This window comes from Alosa pseudoharengus, unplaced genomic scaffold (genome assembly GCF_046254945.1).
Source record: "Alosa pseudoharengus isolate Yale_2024_CS ecotype anadromous, Long Island Sound unplaced genomic scaffold, YU_APseudo_1.1 YU_APseudo_1.1_scf_7, whole genome shotgun sequence".
NCBI classification, from domain to species: Eukaryota; Metazoa; Chordata; class Actinopteri; order Clupeiformes; family Clupeidae; genus Alosa; species Alosa pseudoharengus.
Genome location: NW_027468859.1, coordinates 12096151 through 12117793, shown reverse-complemented (window position 1 = coordinate 12117793; position 21643 = coordinate 12096151). Strand labels below are relative to the sequence as shown.

The 21643-nt window shown below is 40.8% G+C and overlaps 3 protein-coding genes across 3 annotated transcripts; 1 reads left to right on the top strand and 2 right to left on the bottom strand.

The window, feature by feature from the left end:
• Window positions 1-3475: 3475 nt before the first annotated feature.
• Window positions 3476-4455, top strand: ttc32 (tetratricopeptide repeat domain 32). The gene is made up of 3 exons (XM_076272212.1): window positions 3476-3669; window positions 3800-3966; window positions 4146-4455. The coding sequence occupies exons 1-3, from the start codon at window positions 3548-3550 to the stop codon at window positions 4271-4273; spliced, it is 417 nt and encodes a 138-aa protein (XP_076128327.1). The 5' UTR covers window positions 3476-3547; the 3' UTR covers window positions 4274-4455.
• Window positions 4456-4783: 328 nt separating this feature from the next.
• Window positions 4784-9342, bottom strand: LOC143110347 (uncharacterized). The gene is made up of 16 exons (XM_076273217.1): window positions 9322-9342; window positions 9162-9245; window positions 8890-9054; window positions 8704-8800; window positions 8395-8615; window positions 8154-8310; window positions 7866-8074; window positions 7649-7766; window positions 6446-6645; window positions 6251-6365; window positions 5981-6150; window positions 5812-5903; window positions 5536-5669; window positions 5259-5445; window positions 4999-5140; window positions 4784-4921 (listed from the first exon to the last, which is right to left on the bottom strand). Exons 1-16 carry the CDS (start codon window positions 9325-9327, stop codon window positions 4784-4786), a joined length of 2235 nt encoding a protein of 744 aa, XP_076129332.1. The 5' UTR covers window positions 9328-9342.
• A 2762-nt stretch (window positions 9343-12104) lies between these two features.
• Window positions 12105-21384, bottom strand: LOC143110346 (uncharacterized). The gene is made up of 14 exons (XM_076273216.1): window positions 21226-21384; window positions 19881-19977; window positions 19052-19272; window positions 17935-18091; window positions 17050-17258; window positions 16829-16946; window positions 16240-16439; window positions 15692-15806; window positions 15207-15376; window positions 14314-14408; window positions 13582-13706; window positions 12952-13141; window positions 12368-12509; window positions 12105-12242 (listed from the first exon to the last, which is right to left on the bottom strand). Exons 1-14 carry the CDS (start codon window positions 21382-21384, stop codon window positions 12105-12107), a joined length of 2136 nt encoding a protein of 711 aa, XP_076129331.1.
• Window positions 21385-21643: the final 259 nt, after the last annotated feature.

Here is a 21643-nt window from a genome sequence, read left to right as displayed (position 1 = left end):
TTACTTAGTACATATTATTATTATTATTTATTGAGCATACTTTTCTGCGAATGCCAGAGGCAATATTTTCAACTTCAGAATCTACTGATCAAGAAGGAGGAGAGGAAAGTATTGCCTTATCCCTAAGATTCACAGCATGGATGTTGAGGTCTTTAAGCATTCATTGGCTCCTTCATACATTTTCAGACATGTGATTATGCGTGAAAGGAACAAAATAAATCTGTTTTTGAGCTCCAATCCCATTTTGGAGCTGCTTATAGAACCCATAACTCTCAGTTATGTACTTAACCCTAATGTAATGTAACCCTTAACCCTCCATATGAGGCATTAAAGAAAATGCAGGATGCTTTCATAATATTACAAAAGAATCTATTAAAATTAAAACTGGTGCTAAATTCTAAAAAGACCAAATATATGTTGTTTACGCACTCTAGTAATGTACAGGATCTGCCTCAAATTGTCACTCTACATGGCCAAGAAATTGAAAAAGTGGCATGTTATAAATATCTGGGTTTTTTATTAGATAAAAAGCTCTCATTTAAACCCCATGTATTGGTAAAGAAGCTGAGAGTAAAGTTACGTTTTTACTACAGGAATAAGACTTGTTTTAATCTAAAAGTAAGGAAGGAACTTGTAGCTGCTACCTTTTTGTCTGTTGTGGACTATGGAGACATTTTATATATGCATGCAGCAAAGTCTGTATTACGTTCACTGGACTCTGTCTATCATTCTGCCTTGCGCTTTGTCACTAAGGCTGAGTACTCCACACATCACTGCAGCTTATACAGTTTATCAGGTTGGCCTCCTCTCTCAGTTCGTAGACAGCATCACTGGCTTGTCTTTATTTATAAGGCAGTTATAGGATTGTTGCCCTCTTATTTATCAGTTTTATCTTCAGTAGAAAACAATAGGTACAATCTTAGGTCTAATATTAGCATTCTTTTTATTACACCTGCCGTAAGGTCTGAATTTGGTAAAGTTGCCTTTCGCTATAATGCCCCTTCAACCTGGAATGCTTTGCAGAAACAGTTAAAGCTAAGCACTTTTATCTCACTAAATGAGTTTAAATTGTATGTCTCAGAGACCTTCAGCTATAAGTGTAATTGCATGTAGGCTACTATTCCTATCTATTGTTTTTACTGTTTGTGGCTTTTGCTTGTTGTGATGTCTTGTTATATGTTACATTGTTGTGTTATATATTTTTTTGTCACTGTGTTCAATTCTTGTCCTTGTTAGGTGTTGTGTTTGTGTTTTGTTATGTTGCTGTATAATGTGGTGTGATTTGTGTTGTGGTGTCATAATGTTATGTAATTGTGGTGTGCTCTGTTTGTTGCTTTTTGTGGTCCTTGTCTGTACTAGTGTTTGCTGTTGTTAATGTGTGCATGGTTTCTGTCTTTTGTAGATGAGGCTTCTCTATTTTTACTTGCAGTGTTACCTTTCTTGGCCAGGGACCATTTGAAAAAGAGACTATAGTCTCAATATGATCCCCCTGGTTAAATAAAGGGAAAAAAAAAAGTCCTATATTGGCGTCCATAGTTGGCAAATTGATAGACAACACATGATAAAACCCAACTGTCTGTCTGTCTATATATATATGTGTGTGTGTATATATATATATATATATATATATATATATATATATATATATATATATATATATGGTATATGCATAGAACAGGCAGTTAGGGGGGGAAAATGTTCCCTCCAGTCTTGCCAGCCACACACTGTCCGTGGGACTTGTAAGAACTAATGCAAACACGAGAGAGTTAAACAAGTTAGTTAAACAAATGTTCTGCAGACAATCGCAAACACACGTGTCTCACAACTTATTTGCCAAAACCCTCACATAGCATTTTATACTTATGTTAAGTCTATGAACCTTATGAATATTAATATGAATTAGTAATTTACCATACAAGTCTGTGTTCACATTCAAAATGTATAGCATGGATTTACTATCAACGCCCTTCAGATATTAAACTGACACCACAGATACCTATACACTGTTGCCAGGAAATGGGATTCCTAACACAGTCTTGGACATGGATGTGATTGATGTCCCCTCACTCTCCCTCTCCCAAGGGAAGGGTGGACTTTGACGGTATGTGTTAATTCTCACAGCAAACAACAAAATTCAGGTGTTATGAAAAAAGGAGAAAAAATGTCCTTTCCGTCTCCTTTATAGCCTACTTTCTGTCTTGACCTATACACTCAGACAGATACAAGTTTTAATTTTAGATACCTTCCTTCTATTCCTGTAAATTATCTTCAACAGTAATGTTTTTTTGATGGGTAAACTTAAGATTGTCGTTTTTTCCACAAGAGTGTGGTTATTGTTACGATTTACAAGAACTAATATTTGAAAAGTTGTTATAATAGCCTTAATTACCTTTGTTTAAAGACTGACATTGAACCATTTAGCACAGGGAAAACTGTGCAGCCGCAGGAGGGATTTCATGTATTATGTTTAACAGATTAACCACAACCTTTTAACCTTTGAGGATCCGCTCCAGAATGCAGGCTAAACATTTTTGTGTAGTTTGGACAGGCAAATGCCCCAAATCATAGGCTTACTGCAATAACTGTGAAAAACGCAGTGTTATACATTAAATGTCAGAGGAGAAGCAATGGGACACATTTTCTCTGCATCAGGCTCTTTCAGGAATATCTTGCGTAGTAATTTGTTATTTTTGGCAGGTTCCCTTGACATATACAATATGAAAATATGAGATGAGGATGAAATAAAATGTGATTGCAGAAGACCTCCCAAGTAACCCGTCCTAGCAATAACTTCTGTTACCAATACAGTAATTTTGAATGTAGGCTACATTCTCACTAGGTGGCAGCATAATGCCAATGAAATGTAAAACTCACACGGTCAGAAACTACAGAAGAAGGCTCGAAGCAAAGGTTTGACGGTAGCAGAGAATGTCTAATAAAGGGGAGAACTGCCACTCTGAAAACTTCCGGTTTCTGAACTGGTTGCAGTTCCTTCTGTGGTTCCACATGAGGGCGCTCGTCCACGAGTGCAGAATGAATGGAGGTCTATGGAGCTGTACCCCTCAAAATCCACTTTTCTCGGGATATAATTTCCCCCCCAAGTAAATTGAATATTGTATTCGAAAGGGGAGGTAAGGAAAACACACTTGGTTGAGTATTATTTTTTTTAAGTCACTTAATTGTTCTAAAAAGCCTTTCAAACGTGTCAATGACGTCATGCATTAGCACAATGCTAGCGTGTTATGGGCAACAACGACCCAACCTGTAAGAAATCAAAACGACATACGCACTTGTTCTTTCAACTTTTGACCTATAACCCATGTTGAAGTTACACAAACTACAATCATATCTGAGATTTGTCAACGACAATCAGGTGAAAGACCAATTTAGCCGTCTAGCTCCATTGAATCCCATTCATTTTGCACTCATGGCGATCGCCCCCAGTGGAACTGCAAACAAAATTCGCTACAATGGGACTTAATACGGAGTGGCCAGGCTCTCCGTAGACGGGCTCTGACGGTAGTCTGCAAAAGAGTGAATAGTCTACATGGAAAAGGAAAGTAACAACGTTCTTAAACAAGCTCACATGGAATTTAGTAACAAAAACTTTAAACAGGCAGAGGAATTATACAGTCACTTTGTCACGTCTTGTGAGAAGAAACAGTCAAGGTAATCTGATGAAGCGGCTAGGCGAACCAACCTGCTAAATCACAAGCTGCCATTGAACTGGGAGTAGGCCTACGCTTGATTCAACAGCTAGGCTAGAGCTCTGTCTGTCAACTATGTTGTTTTGTTTCAGGAAATGTGACGCCACGGACCTCGCAGTTGCATTGAATAACCGCGGCCAGATAAAGTATTTGAGAGTTGATTTCAAGGAGGCAATGGAGGACTACACTTTGGCGATAGAGGCAAATAAAGAATTCGAAGTGCCATACTACAACAGAGGATTAATACACTACAGACTAGGTAAAGACTTTTAGAAACTAGTCACAGGATGGTTTATATAGGCTATAAGACAATGCAAGCTAGCTATTTATGAACCTATAGGACTTTATTGGGTTGGCCATGTTTGTAAACATTAGGCTACAGAAGAACTTTATTCACACAAGTGTGGTTACAGCATAAGTCTAACATTTCTTTTCAAGGTTTTTTTGAAGATGCCGAGAAAGACTTCAAGAAAGTTCTGGAATTGAATCCAAATTTTGAAGATGCCAAACAGAGCTTACAGCAAACAATAATAGATCACCAAGAAAAGATGAACAGAGGATACTAAGCTGGATATTTTGATCTTACCATTTTTAATGCCCCTGTGTGTAATAAATTGTAATCTTTGTACAGCATGTATAAATGACCAACAGCCATATTTTGTATTCTCTAGGACTGAGGTGCATTTCTCTTGGTTCAAAATCTCTCTACTCAAAAATGTGATTTAATTAAAGTGAAGGCTAGCCTACTAAACAAGTTTGTGCCTGTTACTTTGAAGTCTAGCATATCCCTGTATATAGGCCTGCTTCACACATGTAACAGAACTTGTGCTACAGCTACCTATTTAGATGCAAGTAGGACATTGAGTGAGTTGACGCTTCAAATAAGCACAAGACAGATAATAGTTAAAGGCAATCCCTTTATTCATGTAACGAACAAAGTTTGGAGTCATTTAGATACCAAGATGCGTCCAGAGGAGAGTTGAGCTCTTGATCTGGGAGAGAACTTTGCATTGCTTTGACCTACAAAACAAAGGCAAGGTAGTGTTGTAACAAGCAATCAGAATTCCATTCGTCACTCAAGTCAAGCCAGCCGAATACTCACTGCTCTTAAAATTGCTCGGCTGATTGTCAGGCAGACTAGAGCATTGTCTGTAGCAGAAGCCATCACTTTGTCTGTTACGATCACAAATGGCAGCATCACAGTGGACATGAATCTGCAAGAAATTGAAAAAGAGCTTTAGCATAGTTCATAAATTACTGGTAAAAACAGGTTAGAGTGAAATGGCCTTACCTGGTCTCTAAGCACCACATTATCCTGGACAAATGAAAACATCTTCATGTCGAAGCGTTTGAAGTGGGAAGGGAATTGGACTCGATCATCAGCTGTTACAGGATGCATTGTTGCCATATAACGATCATCTTGGTTGGGGCACCTGTTTAATCAAAATGTTTTATGCATGTAAACACCATGACCAAACCACAGAGATTTGCAAAAGCACTGCAACATCCAGTAAGTCATGACAGCATTTGTGAAAATATATATTAATGTACCCATCAACAATGAGGTCCCATCGTGGCGTGGACTGCCTATTGTTTGTCAGTGTTGCCCAGCAGCTCTCGACGAAAAGCTCAAGCTCTGGATCTGTGGAGTCCATCAATTCAACTTCAAAGTAAAGAGGACGCCTCAAGTACTCCACCACAGGATAGTTCTCCTCTGAGTAAAATGTGTTGTAGAAATCTGGAAGAGAACATAGTCATCTTGCAAATAACCAAACTCTATAAAGCTCAAAATAGAGGGGGAAAAAAAAAACTCAAAAAAAAAATGCACCTCTTGCTAGTCTCATGCGGATTCTCATCTCCCCAGTACCACTCTGGGTTAAATCCTCGTTCATTCCCCGAGCTTTTGGGACGAATGGAATCATCTTGATGTCATCATTCACATAGTAACAAGAGATGGTGAATCTGGGGGGGGGGGGGCAGAGCAAATGTTCATGACAGCCATAATCAGTTAGTAGTCATGAGAAAGCCATAATATACCAGTTGGTGATGGTGAATGAAATTCTTCCCTTTAAATCTAGTATTCACATATACAGTATACACATACCGATACTCTGGTTGGGAACCAGTCTTGCCATTCTTGGCACCTTGATTAGGCATGGTGATTTGATTCTGATAGATCATGAAGTCATCTAAGAACTACAAAGACAGTGATTTTTATATGGAACACACATTTTATATTAATGCACATCCAAAAGCTTGAAGGGAAAGCTTACCATTCGGGTTGTTCCACAGGTGTTAACAGTGAAAGAGAAGGAGGCAAACTGATCGTTGCTGAACACTGGTTTGCAAGACTTGTCAATCAGGGTGAGCTGACTGGGGATGACATTCGGTGCAGACTCCACCTTCAGGGCCAGGGCAGTCATTGTACCGTTGGGTTGGCACTCTGCAGACAGAAATTCAGCAAGTATGGCATCACACACACACCAACAACACAACACTACATAAAATAGTCAACACCAGACATATGAATGTGTGATACTGACCAGTCAAAGGCATGGGAAATGTACAAGCCAGAGAGAAGTCAGTGAGGCTCCACTTATTGACTGGATCAATGACCTTAAAGTCCAGTCGACCACCAGCGGCAGTGGGAATAACGAACTACAGACAAGGTATTCAAACAATTAGAAATGTGTGCTCTTGCTGATGAATGCTCAAGGTGCAATATAAAATAAACTAACCGTAAATACAGCATCGGATGAAAGGAAGGAGACCCTCATAGTCATGTGTGTAGCATTCACACGGACATTGTAGTCGCTGGCCAGGTCAGCAGTCAGCTCTCGCTTGCCCACAATGTATTTAAAGTCATTGCCATGACCTTCATGTGCCACGGTGATATAGTAGCTCTCGTCATCACAGGTTCCAGTTACAACAGGAAACACTGTAGTGAAACAAGCCCAGACCAATGCTTAGTTATAGTGGATTCCATCCACCATCTTTAAATCTCTTGGCTTCTTAACCTTTTTACCTTTTCAAGAATGAATGAGACTAACCGATTAAGTTAGACATGTTGAAATAACCGTTTTGTAGGTCTGGAGTGGGGCAAGAGATGTATTTTCAGATTCTTAAAAGTTAATACTTTGAGAAATAGGGGACTAAAAATGTTAAAAAGCAAATTTTTCCCCCATAGACTTCAAATGTGTGATGTCATAATGGCCTAAAGGCAGCTGTGCTTGTTAAGCTCCCAGAGTAGTTCCCAGGCTACACTGGGACAGGCATCAACTGTGAATCAACCGTCTCGGCTTCTAATGCATACAATCTGGTGCTCCCTAAAACTACACATCCCGTTTAAGTGTTTCCCGTATGTCAAAATAGTCAGCCATCTCTCATGCTTTGCGCATTATATCTCCAGAACGGTTTGACGCATGCGCTTCAAATTTGGTACAAGTGTTTGTATGGACTCAAAGATGGAGTTGATGTTGGAGGTCAAAGGACAAGTCAATGAACACTCTGAGTGAAATATCTCAAGAATGCCTTGGCATACATGCCTGAAATTTGGTGTGAGTATTTGTATGGATTCAAAGATGAAGTGAATTGATGTTGGAGGTCAAATGTCAAGGTCAAACACCTCGAGTGTTATATCTCAAGAACGCCTTGACACACAAGGTCTTTTGGTACGAGGGTTTGTATGAAGTCAAAGTGATTTAATGTTTTTTTTTTTTCAGGAATTTCCCCACCAACATTAAGCCAGCAGCTTTCCATCCACTATTGTAATTCCTCTCGCATTACATTCTAGTTGAGATTGATAATTAAGGGTTCCCAGTCAATTTCCAAGGCGTGCAACGAGCAGTGAAGTCTAACTTCTATTGGTACATATCTGGGTTCATCCATGCTATCAAAAATAAAGATTTTAGAATTTGGTAGAATAGATATGGCCATCATACCAACATCCTGAAGAGTCACATCCAGTACAGCAGGATAAGAGAATGGAGACTGCTCAGGCAGGACCACCAGGCCGAAGATCAAAGGAAGGGTGTAGGTTGTGAGCTCCCGTTCAGGGCTCTGCAATAGAGATGCAAGAATATAATACTGGGATAGGGCCCCTGATACAGCAGAATAGAAACAATCAGCACTTGAAAGAGACTCGAGTTGTCAACATACACTCTTCAGAACCACAGGGTCAGAGAAGGGCACTCGTAGACTAAAGGTCTTGGAACCATTGGGAAAGCGAAACTCTTGGACATTGAAGCCTCTGGCGTTGGCCTCGGCAACGGTTAGTACACCAGTGGAAAAGGTAACGTTCATCAGAATCACATCTTCATGGAAGGTCCCCAAGACCACATCAAAGACACGCTCTTCAGGAACAGTATCTGCAGAGCAAGGATCAGGGTTATTAAAAACCATCCACGGAAAGAGGCCCAAGCAAAGGACAGTTATTGGGATACTCACTGTCAATCACAAGTGGCGGTCTGGGCATCAGAGGGGTGGTGATGGGATACAAGACCTTATATTTGGTTAGCAGGTCAGAGCCTGCCTCCTTCCACACAATCATAACCATAGCCTCAATGGAGTACAAGATATGGTACTGATACTGAGAAACATGGCTCTAGTGGATGAGAGGGACAAGTCAAACAAAGAAGTACAGTAGAAAGGTTTACTTGATTCCTCTTCTCCCAACAAAATAATTTACCTTGTAGTAGCCATCAGGTCCACCCACAGGCAATTCAATGATGATGAGGGAATCGGTCATAGACATAGTGTAGCCCTTACTGAGCATCTGTGACTCATCGAGTTGCTCACCATCAATGCCCATGTAGACCTCCAGAGTCTCACAGGTATTTGATGTGAGAAGTGGGTGGATGTGGCGGGGCACATACCAAGTAATAGTTTTCTCAGTGAAGCCAAGGCCACCTGTAGAGACAAGGGGAGGGTTGACAATACAACTGTAGCTTTGCAACTTCTCAAATTGTGGCAATATTGAAAGCAGTTAGTCCCTTACTGGTTGGGCAGGCTGCTGCAGCATCAAGCATGGTCACAGACCATAGGTCCTTGAAATAGGTAGTTACCCTTAGAACGTTCATCGAGATCCCAGCAACCTAGGAGAAACAGAGTTACTTCATGAGCCAGAGAAGTCAAGTAGTTTTGTGACATTTAAAAGCAAACACAGCAGTGTAGTGCAACTTGCATTTTCAGTGTAGATCTCAGTTGTGTTGGGACGGCTTCGGATAACAAGTCTTGTTGGGGTTGTGGCCACAAAATAACCAAGCTTTTGAGCCTCAGTCAACAGCATGGACTTCTCTCTTGGGGTGAAAAAAACCATCCTCCAGATGCTCTTCTTAGAGGTCACAGCCTACAAGGCGATACAAATGCACATTCAAACACCACTTTTAGAAAAATAGCAGATTGTTGATTTAGGGTAAACCGGAAGACAAGATGGTAGGGCCAAAAAGAACTTGCCTCAGGAATCGCAGCCCATTGATCCTCTTCCATTTCGGGATGAACAGCTGGGTCAATCGGTGGGGGCAACCTGTTCACCGACACCTGTGAGCAAACACATGCAATGAGCCTGCCATCCTTTGGAACTAAACTGGTAACATTCAGGTCACTAGCCATTTACCTCCATGAAGTCCCCGTCACACAGAATCTCACGAGCAGCCCATTGGTTGTATTTGCATGTCCTGGACACTTCATGCATGTCTGCCTTGTCAGCTTTCTGTTCACTATTTATTGTAACACGCACCTTGATGTCAAAATCCTCATCGTCCTATGCAATGTTTTTTTGTTTTTTTTTGGGGGGGGGGGAGAGAAATGTTTAGTTATAGTAGCCTACAATACATTGGATATAAATAAACAGAAACTTCAAATTATTACTTTATTTTGAGTGTAGCAGCTCAAGACTGAGGCAAAGAGTTTAACATTGCCCCAAGGGTCAACAGTCTTCCGGTAGCCACATATAGGTGCCATGCTAGGTGTGATTGGGTAATAATGACTTCCATCTGCAAGTGCAAGCATAAGTTAGTCGGAAATAATAAGATACAAATTCTCAGAACTACAAACAAATAAACTCACTGAATGCATCCACTTCAAGGTGGCCTCCAATTGTAAAGGATTTATCAATTGTGAGCCTCATGACATTTCCAAGGCATTGAGGCCTCAGTCCGGTTGCTGTAGTGAAGGAAACAATCCAAAAACTGAATGTAGTAGCGTAGTCAAGCTATAAAGAAATACCTCACTTTTCATAAATAGAAAACTTACTTTTAAAAGTTCTCTGGGCAGAGATCATAACAGCAACCATGAAAAGCCACAGGACTCTACAAAACAGAATTCAAAATAGCCAAAATAATTACAACACAAGTGAAGTTAACAAATGACCACATACCGTATAAATCAGAGCACTTACCGTTGAAGAATTTGAGCCATTATCACAGAGGAAAAGGCACAGCAGCTGGGGAAGCTTGAATCCTATTAAGAACAGCAGCAGCAATAATGGCTCAGACTACCCTCCCCAGACACCAAGAATCTAAAGAACCACAGAAGGATGCAGTGCATTTGCAGGGCCTTCTCCTGGCTTTTAAAGGGGGCTCAGCCCCAGTCACACGCAAGTGAGTGCAATTGTGATTAACGAGTACTCCTCAATTGGTCATCAATGTCAGGTGTACTCAATGTCAAGTACTATCACACACATAATATGGTTCGTTCATGCCACCTGGGAATATCAGGGATCGCCCCCGTGATTATGTTGCTTTTCCCACTGCGAGTGTTTGTGTGCTTAGCCTTCGGAATGTATGAAAAGCATGGATGCCACAACAAAGGTTAAAGCATACGCTCACTAATCATAAATAAACAACTGTATTTGCTTAAAGATATGGCGTATGACACTTGTGAAAAAAAGATATGCAGCATTCAAGTGACAAAAATGGTAAATTCCCAAGTTCACATTAAAATTGTTGGACTTGAAAGTCCACAAGGACTACAAATTAACTATGTGACAACAAAAGTGACCACGAGCCCCCAACTGGGCAACTCAGTTAGCAAAATCTTCCCCCAGTTTCCCACCTCTTATTCCTACATGAAGTGTTTTCACTGGGGAAAAAGGTTTTCCCATGTGCATGAACACACCGTTACTCCTGGTTGCAAATTGGTGGTTGAATCCTAATATAGTTCACCTGTTGTGTTCAGGATCCATGTTTTTCACACATTTTGACGGCAAAGCAAATGAACACTTGCAGTGGGAAAAACAATGTAATCATGGGAGCGGTCCCTGATATTTCCAGGTAGTGGACCACCTTACTTTGATTTACAAAGCGTGGAAAGGCTGAGCTCACCTGAATCTGTTCAAAGTTGTTAATGTGTGAAATGTGTCCTGAAGACATAATTGAGCAAATATAGCTGCCAATTCACATTCTGTCCACTAATAGCATGCGATCACAATTCTAGGTTGAGAAGTCACATTTGGTCTGAATTAATAGTTTAATAACATAATGTGCTGTCATTTTCTGCTTGGATAAATACAATAATTTAAATTAATTTTAAGAATGTATACTCCCACTATAGGTTCATTAAAGTATTAGCTGGATGTAAAATTAATCAGTTAAATGGTTCATTTAAATTTGAACCCCATATTTTCTTTATTAAAATATAACTGTTTTATCAAGTGCTATGAGCCATTCACTCCCACGACTTCATGAATTTCCTCTTAGTTTTTCCTCTTTCTCCAGAGGGTGGAGCCAGTGCTTTGCTCAGGGTGTGAAAGCAATCATGTGTTGCCCTGGGTAAGAAAGATCACAGGTTTTGTGACTGCAAATAGATATTTTAGAGGAGTGGTTTTAGAATTATAGAGGCCTCTTTTCAGCCACAAAGCTTCTGAGGAGAACCATGAAATGAGGTCCATAAAATAGATGTTTTATCACCTTATTTCCTTTCATCTTTCACCTACCCACAACTTAGTGCAATGTTGTTTATAATATAACATGTACTCCCCTTTCCCCTCTTGATTGTGCATGTAATAACAAATCTATGGAAAATAGATCCAACTAAATGTATTTATTAAGTAACAACCACAATTACCCATGTATGTACTGAATGACAACTGAATCATCTTGTACATGTTCTTTTGGGATGTGCTTAAGAGCCTAACAAATCTACCATAATATGGTAAAAATGTAGTCACCTTGACTACACTGGATGACAACACGTAAGGTAATGTAATTAAACATGTGGATAAACAAACAGAAAAAACAAACAGCAAGAGATCAGTATTGGAGAGTTTATAAAATTTTAATGTCATATCAGGAAGAGTAATCCAGAGGAAACATGTTCTATGTGCAGTTGAGAAACAGCTCTGGGACCTTCAAAAACAGGAAACAGACATTAGAATTTTAAGGACGAAGAAAATTCCATTCATAAAATCATTTTGCACGACTCATTACCCCTCTTCACGCTGTTTGTGCCCATTTGCTTGTTAGCACACTGGCCATGGCACAGTCCATCCAAGGGGCTACTGGGGTCACAAATGACTGCATCACAATGGAAAACAACCTGAAATGGGAAGAAGCGTTAGGCCATTGTGGTCTCCCATTCTGCCAATTCTCCATTCCCCCCCCCAAGCAAACACATAAGCAACAAATAAAGCACACAGAGGGGCGATAGCATGCTCCAATGACCTGGCCTGCAGGGGTATCCTCTGCCTCTGCGAAAGAGAACATCTTCACCTCTAACCTCTTGAAGAGGGAGGGGAACAGCACCCTGTCGTCAGGCCTTACCGGGTGGAATATTGTCTGATCAGGGTCCTCAGGATTCGGACAGCTAATGAAAATAATAATTATTATGATAAAACACAACACATGCATACACTCTTCTCTCTTCCCCCCCCCCCCCCGGCCAACACACACACACACACACACTTTTATCCTACATCAGAAAACACACCGAGCCCTTAAAATAGCCTATACTTGCTAAACCTGCACAACATCCCATGTGTTAAAGGTTTTCTTTTGGAGTCCCTTATATCATCTCTCATCATATTGTTGGTATATGCTGGCCCCCCATAAAGCCCAAATTAAATGAGCTCATCATTGCCCTCCACGGTCATCCTTTTTCAAAAAGGAATATTTCTATGGGTTTCCATTTTACTGTGAGGTGTGGTCATTAAGTGCATCGTTAAATTAGCAATTAAATGAACTCGGCAGTGCACTACATCTCTTTATGATGTGGTGGCCATTTCCTGTCGGTTTAGTTCAGAACACACCCATTCACTATGACGTCCCATCGTGGTTTGGACATACGGTCCTCATTCAGAGCAGCCCAGCAGCGGTCAATGACGAGTTCTACGTTGGGATCCTTAAACTTCACCAGCTCCACCTCGAAGTAGAGCGGCTGCCTTAGGTACCTCACCACAGGGTAATCCCCATCAGAGAAGAAGTCTGTGTACTTCATATCTGAGGTAGATGAAAACAGGAAATTCACAAAGTAAACGTTTTTTTAACGGTAGTTTTAAAGGGAAACTTGGCAGGATTTCCCCCTCTGCTGGCGAAATTGTGCATTATACAATTTCAAACTGTGGGAAAAGGTAATGATAAAGCACATAGATTTGTTTACAAGCTAGCGAACGGTTAGCATAAGTTTGGCAGAACTATGTGGATGTTACAAGGTAAGAAACATGATTTAAAACTAGTTTCTTGTTTCTCACTTCTCTTTCCGGGACGGTAGTCTCAATGTTGCAAGGTTGGTTTTCCGCCTGAGGAAGCTAGGCGCAGCGGGGAAAGTCACCATTTTCACCGGAACAGGTCATTTAACCATCCAAATGATTTCTAAACGGGTTTATTATGTTGAAATAGTTCCCAAGTTCCCCTTTAATAATGTAACCAAAACCCTTTACCTTTAGCAAGCCTCATATGAACCATGAGTTCCCCCACTCCAGCTTCGGCCACTGGTGTTGTGGATTGAGGCATAGTGGAAAAGGCCACAGTTTTACCAGCGTTCACAGCATAGATGCAGAAGAATCTGAATCTAAGAGTATGCATGTTTCAATAGTGAGTTTCCTTGTCAAGTGAAAAAGAGCAGTTGTACTGTTGGAGGTCTACTAAACATAAGCAAGAAAACAAACAGATAAGATCCAAAGATCTAAACTCTTCTCATCTGTGGATTCCCCAAAGGTGGAACAGGCTACCAGAACGGAGGGCGTCCCTCTCCATCCTCAGACCCAGCTCTTCCAAGAATACCTCCTCTCCTAACACCACTAAAACACCTAACTTGCACTTACCATGAACTTCTTCTCCATCCTGTCTAGTCCTCCAATCTACATCCCTGACTTAACCCCTTTATTTCACACCAGCCTGTGTTCCCATCTTTATCATTTAGGAAAGCTGCTCCGTTTTCATACATGTATATCTGTTTGAAGCAAAAATACATTCACCGTTCTAATCCTGATGTGAACAGGTTGACGTGAACGCTCCATTCTATTTCTTGTACAAGGTAGTACTTATTCTTGCAATATTGTCTCCTATTCACACTGTACCTTGATTTTTTGCTCTTTTTTGTAAATCACTTCGTACAAGAGAAATAACTATGAATAAATGTAAGTTATACCAACAGTAATCAGAATTCTTACCGATATACAGGTTCACTGGGATTCAATTGAGTCTTGGTATTTTGACCACTCTTCAAAGTGGCCTTGTTTTCATACACCATCACATCATCTTTAAACTACAAAAGGAACAAGATCAACAAAAACATTTCAGTCAGCACCACTTAATTGGTATTTAATACAACATGGAGGAATATGCTACTCACAAATATCTTTGGCGGAATGGCTTAGTTGGGGGGTCTATCTCCATTAGGCCAGCGGTAACCAAACTTTTAGCCCCGTGTACCACCACCTACATCCTGACTCGGCTCGCGTACCCCCACCATCAGACATAAAAACGTTAACACATTCTATTGACGCATTCCAGGCTTAAATGTTTAATTAACCACCCTACATGATAACCAAATCAAAGGTCTACGAGCTTGCACACTAAAAAAAAACAGTGTGGAGAACAACATTATGAAACAAAGAACAGATTTAAGAACAAGAATTAAAAATAAAAAAATAAATAAACCTTTTTTTCTCGCGTACCCCCTAGTGGAAGCTTGCGTACCACAGTTTGGAAATCCCTGCATTAGACCATAACTATTCGGTCGTCCCTCTTCAAGCATCACCGCTACTAAGAAGGCTTTTTACCATAAGATCCAGGGTGCCACCGACGACACTCAAAAACTATTCTCCACTCAACCAGTCACCTCCTTTGGTTACCAACCTCACAGCCCATACCTTTGAAACATTCTTCACAGACAAAGTGGCGGCTATCAGTAATCAAATAACCACCACAACTACCTCCTCCAGGTCAAGGGGCAACTAACACTCCAACATGTAGCCATCCTTCTTCATGTCCCTCTCAGTCTTCCCGCCCCCCCCCCCCCCCCCATACATTTTAGCCTCTAAATCCACACAGTCCTACATACCTTTCTGGTGGTCCCACAAGAATCAACACGGAAGTAGAAAAAGGCAAAGCGGTCATCACTGTAGTAGGGCCCACATGAGGGATCGTTCAGAGTCAGGTGTCTAGGGTCGAGTCTGGGCACGGCCTCCAATTTAACAGCAAGCGCCCGAATGGTCCCATTTGGACTGCATTCTGGAGAGGGGTGTTACACAAGACATTGTTAAAGATTAAACAATTAAACAAACAAAGAACTGTGGAACCTGAGGGAAAGCAATTCACTTCAATACCACAGGTCACTTTTAACCAGTGGGTTAAAGGACTGACATTGTGTTTGTGAAACCTGCTAGTGATGGAAGTGGCCTACTTTAAGAAGACGGTCCACACCTCACACATTGATTTTGAGTTTCTTCTAAATGAATATGTCCATGGTTCATACAACAGTGTGGGCTGAACGACTTAGAATGTGAGATTTTATTATTTTAAAGTTTTTATCTAAACTTTACAGACCAATGACCGAGGTGAGGAAGGAACAGGCCAGGGAGAAATAGGTGATGTTCCAACCCTTCTCCGGGTTTTGCAGCGTCACATCGAGCCTGCCCCTCACAAATGACGATTGGACCCCCTGAAACACAGATTGCACTTTTCATGCATTCATGCAGAGGTTTAAACTGCATAACCATCACCTACATAAAGGGTACAGTCCTTCAATTCACCAGAAAAGGAGAATCAGCACAGGGAGATGTGGGTTATGAATCAAAACCAGAAAGTGAGAAATTCTCACTATGACTAGTTGCTAGTAGTATGATGGTTAGCTTTAAACTTACACTGCATGACACTATTCTAAACCTGTCATCTTGGCCAAGATATGCTTTCTGCCAGAACAGGTTTGGACAAAATCCAGTGAGATTATAGCCTAAACCTTCCATACGTTTGTGATGTTTTTTGGATCAAACAAAAGTTGGGCCCAATACACACAGGTATATAAAAATAACAAAAAGTGAAGAAATAATGTTTGCCCAAGATTGTGCCTTTTCCGCAGTAATGGTTTACTGTACCTCAATGGCAATGTCAGGAGACCCAAATGGAACCACTAGGCTGAAATGAGTTGCGTTCTCTTTGAAGCTGTACTGTTGAGCCAGCTCTCCAGTCAGCAGACTGCCACCAACCAACGTCTCAAAGTTAGGGCCTTGGCTTCCATACTGAACAGTGATGTAGACATTCCGCTGATCACACGAGCCAGTGACCGATGCCAGATCTGCAAAATCATGGACAAACCTCAATACATAAAATGAGTAGTGTCATCAGGGGTGCAGATCCTAGTTGAAACCGATACATCTTGATAAGGAAATAATACATACATTTCTTACATTACAGTCCTTCCAAACACCCAGCATATACATTTTCCGATGGGTGTCTTAATCACACAATATTTGTACAACCAAAGAGCATCTCAGATCACTTCAGAACCAAGAGTCATTAATGGGCCATGGTTTTGCTCAGTGCATGCATCCACACATCTAAAGTTAAAGGGAAACGTTGATATTTAGCAGACACCTTTATCCAAGGGGACACTTGCAACAGCGGGCTCAAGAATCAAATCTGGGTTGACCGTTTGTTAGTTGAGGACTTTACCACTACCCTTACCAATATCCTTCACTGAAGTTTCCAAAACTGCGGGGTGAAAGAACACGGTCTCCTCTGGTAGAACAAGAAAGACAAACACCAGGTCCAGAGTGTAGGTCATCGTCTTCACATTGGGAATCTGTGGTATGTGTGGAAACGTTTTGAATAATCCATCACAGTGTTTTTTGCCCTGGGTATATTCATATGTGGCAGTGGTGGTTTGAGAGTAGGCCGATTCATACCTCCTTAATGACTGCCGGGTGAGTGAACGGCACTTCTAGACTGAAAGCTTTGGAGCCATTAGGGAAGCCATGCTGTCGGATGTCAAAGCCATTGGCTGCAGCTTCGAGTACAGTCATCTCAGCAGAGTCAATTGTGATGTTAATCAGCTCCACATCAGGCAGGAATGTACCCAAAACCATTGTGAACACACCTTCCTCTGGAACAGTGTCTAAACATGGCACATATGGCAATTTAGGAAGAAAAAAAAACTGATTTTTAGTACAAAGCAAATAACAATACTGTACATTAGGCCATGTTTAGTAAGTCCTCATTTTAGAAATGTAGGACTGCTTATAAGGTAATACTGCAGCTACGCGTCAAAGAGACTGGGTGAGCAAAAAAGAAAAATGTACAAATTGTATTCATTTTACAGCTTGCTGTGCTACACCCCCACCCGCCTTATCCTTACACTGATTAATGGTACAACACATACACCCATGACACCACAGATTGAAATAATGAGTAATTTTATAGTCATTGTGGATGATTGTGCATAAAACTGAGTGACATACAATTAGTTTACACTGCCTACGGTATAAATGCACTTTTGGAGGTCACACAGACAGAACAGAAAAAAAATGTAGACAAAACAAAGGAAGAGGACCCCAATTTAAATGGTTGGCAAAGTGCAAAGCCTACCAACAAGGAAAGCTCTCGTGCATGAATTATAACTATCGTGTGGTATGTGGGAGTATTGAGCTGACTCCTCAATGTTTGCGGTTAAGGTCTTGCCCATGGTGTTAACATTAGTAGATTGACTTAAGGCAGAGTTATCAAATTAGCTTTGGTTACATGTAAGACTTTGCACTTTTGCCCATCATTTAAATCAGGGCCCAGAGACTCACAGTCAATGACGTGTGGTGGCCTGGGGACAGGTGGGGTGGTGATGGGGTAGAGGACTTTGTAGCGGGTCTCATCAGAGCCTCCAGACGCTCTCCACAGGAGCTCCACCATGGGCTCAATGGTGAAGGTGGTTTGGTAGTCCCTTTTATGAACATGGCTCTTTAAAAATATAAAAACATCCAATAATAGATGCAGTAGATATAGATTGCAATGCACCAACATAGCTGTAGAGTTCAGGGAAAGGATCATCCATTTGTTACAGATATAACAGTTGAAATAGAAATTCCAAGGAATTACCAGTGCATGAAAATGCAAAAATTGTGATTCAAAATATCATGTATAGTTAAAACAGATAATGCAGAGATGATTACTAAGGTGTTGCTAGGATAGACATTGTGGTTGCATAGTTTAAGGAAAGTTGATGGTGTAAAAGTAGACAGTTTAAAAGTTAAATGTAGATAGTTTAAAAGTTGTTGATAGTTTAATGGATGTTGATAGGCAGATAATTTAATGGATGTTGATAGGCAGATAATTCAGTGGATGTTGATAGGTAGATTGTTTAAATGGATGTTGTAGGCAGATAGCTAAATGAATGTTGATACAGATTATACTATATAGATAGGCTTTGCTAAATGCTTAATGGATGTTGATACACCTAGTTTCCCTTATATCCGTGTAGAATGGAGAGAGACACAGAGTTGGCCTAGTTGAGCAGATACAGGTGCAAATCAGTTTAATTGGTTCTTTGTGATGTCATAATGCTAGTGCAAAGTCTATGGGGAAAAAAAGCTTGTTTTTTGTTAATATCTCAAAGTATAAAGTTTACAAAAATGAAGATTGAGAAAAGACCTACGCAATGTTTGAATGAAATTAAACGGTTGAAGCTGAATTAGACACAGACGTTTTGGTTAGAAGAATAAGAAGACTTCGGATAACAGAACTCATGAATCTGAGCCCAAACACTGTTAAGACATTACCCTTTTATCCAAAAGAACCATTAGTGCATTTGATGACTAAAAAGACAACCATTACAGTTCACAACTATGACCCACACATTTTATATGCTGCGTGTGCATCTGTGTGTTACTGTGCACACACCACTGCTAACCTCATACCAACCTTGTAGTACCCATCAGGGGACCCAATGGGCATCTCAATCACAATGTGAGAGTCTGTGGCATAGAGAGAGTAGCCCTTAGCCACCATGCTTGCCTCATCCAGCCTTTGGCCCTCAATTCCCATGTAGGCCTCTAGGGTCTCGCTGGAGGCAGAGGACAACAGCGGAGTGATGTGTCGGGGCAGACGCCAGGTGATCATCTCCTCAGTGAAAGACACGCCACCTTCAAACAACAACAACGGTCAGCTGACTGCACTGTAGACACTCACCTATATAATCAAGTGAAAAGAGAAAATAAATCCTGCACAAGTATTCTGAAACCCAGTGATTTAGGAGGGCTGATGTCTGGCCATCCAGATCAAGAGTTTTGATAAAAACATTCATCTGCAGTAACACTTTTTACAACAAGAAGGTCAGGTATGTGCTCGAAACCAGTCATGAAGCTCAACTGGAAAAGGCAAGGTGGTAACTCAGCTGCATTGCAAGTTTTTTTTAAATGGAGAAGGAAGCCAAATGAAGGAATAAAAAAGGTAGAACCTGACATCATGACAGAGGAGCGCTTCAACGACAGATTCAGGCTTAAGATAAAACCCCAGTCAGACACAACTGGATAAACACAGGTCTTACTTGTCGGGTGGCATCAGATGTGCTACATCAAGACCGCCATCAAACTCCACTGGAGAATTCACCTCCAGCTGCCAGGATGGGTTATTTATGCCTGGACTTGTGGCTCCTTCAGCTACACTGACTGCCACCGGTGCTCAGCCAAGTACCAGCCTGTGTGTGTGTGTGTGTGTGTAAGAAGTCTTCACAGTTGAGGGCTCGACTCACCAGTGGGACATGCAGCGCTTGCGTTGACCAGAAACAGCATCCAGCGATGCTCGTACACCACAGAGCTCCTCATTACTGCCATAGGGACTCCAGCCACCTGTTGTTGTGAACAGACTTCACAATTCACCATCTAAAGGCTTTTCAAAATTGTCAGATAAAGGAGTGATGTACAAAGAATGGCAAGGCCTAGATAGACTCTTTCAACTTATGGCGGCCTTACATTGTACGATTTTGGTCTGTTTTCACAGTCGGCGACTACATTTCCAAAGTCGGACAGAAATCATGGGAGTTGTACTGGAATCGCGGCGCGCTCCCGTCAACTAGATCGTTAAGTGTAAGGTGCCAATCTTAGCGGTTGTAAGTCAGTCGGAGTCATTGCTTTTCTAGTTTTGCCGTTACGACAATATCAAACATGTTTGATATTATCGCAAGTCTTTCTAGTCGTGGCTCATGCAAATAGTGACGTGAACTATGAAACCCAATAGTGACACCTCTCCAAACATACAGATTGTTTAACCTTATTTTGGTCTTGTTATCCCCTTAATGTTTTTGACTGTGTATATGTCAAAGATGAAATAAAGGATTTTATAAAAAAAAACAAAAAAAAACAAAACAAAAAAAACCTCTCCAACACCAAACAGGAAGGGGCAAAGTAGGCGACAGCTGTAGACTATATGATTATTTGTTATTCTTAGAATATTTGTAATTTCTTATACATATTTAGTCGGCTCTTCCACGTGACAGAACTCTATATCGGTTAGGGATGTCACGCATGAAACAATGCTGCAGAAACACGAAAATACGACTTTGAGTCATGAATCATTTCAGTTCCTGTTCATCTATTGCACGACGGGTAATAATTTAAAGGAATCTAGTTGCAGTCTTGTAGTGACCCTGCAAGATCCCTAGTCATTGCAAAATCATAGTCTGTGACTTAAAACTCTACTACTTGTCTTTAGATGTGAGAGGGTCTGAGACTGTAGTCTTTCAAAAATCTTTTCCAAATCTTTCCAAAGTCTGTCATAGTAAGGAGGGCTTTAAACGTCAACAATCATGTCTGTTCAGGCACGGAAAACACTGAGCTAACCGTAATTTAGGAGTAAACAAAAATGAACGAAAAAAAAGTTAAATAAATAATGAAATAAATGACTAAACAATGAAATCACAGTTGAAATGTTGTACAGCTCTATCCTATAGTCCAAAATATATATATTTCTAAAATAGTATCTGCATTTGTTTTGAACATTTAAACCGGAAACCATCTAGGGACAGATTCAAATGGTCTATAAGGGAGAATGGGAGGAGAAAAGGGAAATAAGTGGGAAGGGAGATATGTCTGAATTACATCTTGAGAATATGTCACTGAAGTGTTGTGCAGGCCTCTTATCAGCAGACGAGTCGGAGAGGTGTAAAGTCCGTAGCCTAGCGTGTGGAGTACCACTGGAGTGACCTCTTTCTGTGCAGGTGCATAGACAATCACCTTCTGGAGTCTGAAGGGGGACATTGTGCCCTGTAACAAAGAATCATGCAAATTCAAATAACTTTAATTGTCCTGTTAGGAACTTCACGTGTGAAAAGCACCAGTACATTCGTACATAATACAAATCGCATGGGGAGTGGTGACATGTAGGCCTAACACACCACATAAGCAATAATCAATTAAAATCACAAAATTGAACTGAATTAATACCGCAGATACTGATTTAGCTGGGGTGGCATCCTTTACACCAGAGACCATCCATGCCAGTTGTTCAGAGGTTGGA

What these genes read in the sequence shown, in the direction of transcription:
- LOC143110346 (XM_076273216.1), bottom strand. Translation starts at nt 21,384, where the DNA reads ATGTCCCCCTTCAGACTCCAGAAGGTGATTGTCTATGCACCTGCACAG. An exon ending in CTCCTGACATTGCCATTGAG is followed by an intron (nt 15,807 to 16,239) that starts GTACAGTAAACC and finishes TCTGTGTTTCAG; the next exon opens with GGGGTCCAATCGTCATTTGT. An exon ending in CCCAGTGAACCTGTATATCG is followed by an intron (nt 13,707 to 14,313) that starts GTAAGAATTCTG and finishes TCTTAGATTCAG; the next exon opens with ATTCTTCTGCATCTATGCTG.
- LOC143110347 (XM_076273217.1), bottom strand. An exon ending in ACCCTGTGGTTCTGAAGAGT is followed by an intron (nt 7,767 to 7,865) that starts GTATGTTGACAA and finishes TCTCTATTGCAG; the next exon opens with AGCCCTGAACGGGAGCTCAC. An exon ending in TGGGACCTCATTGTTGATGG is followed by an intron (nt 5,141 to 5,258) that starts GTACATTAATAT and finishes TTGATTAAACAG; the next exon opens with GTGCCCCAACCAAGATGATC.
- ttc32 (XM_076272212.1), top strand. Translation starts at nt 3,548, where the DNA reads ATGGAAAAGGAAAGTAACAACGTTCTTAAACAAGCTCACATGGAATTT. An exon ending in TGTGAGAAGAAACAGTCAAG is followed by an intron (nt 3,670 to 3,799) that starts GTAATCTGATGA and finishes GTTTTGTTTCAG; the next exon opens with GAAATGTGACGCCACGGACC. An exon ending in ATTAATACACTACAGACTAG is followed by an intron (nt 3,967 to 4,145) that starts GTAAAGACTTTT and finishes TTTCTTTTCAAG; the next exon opens with GTTTTTTTGAAGATGCCGAG.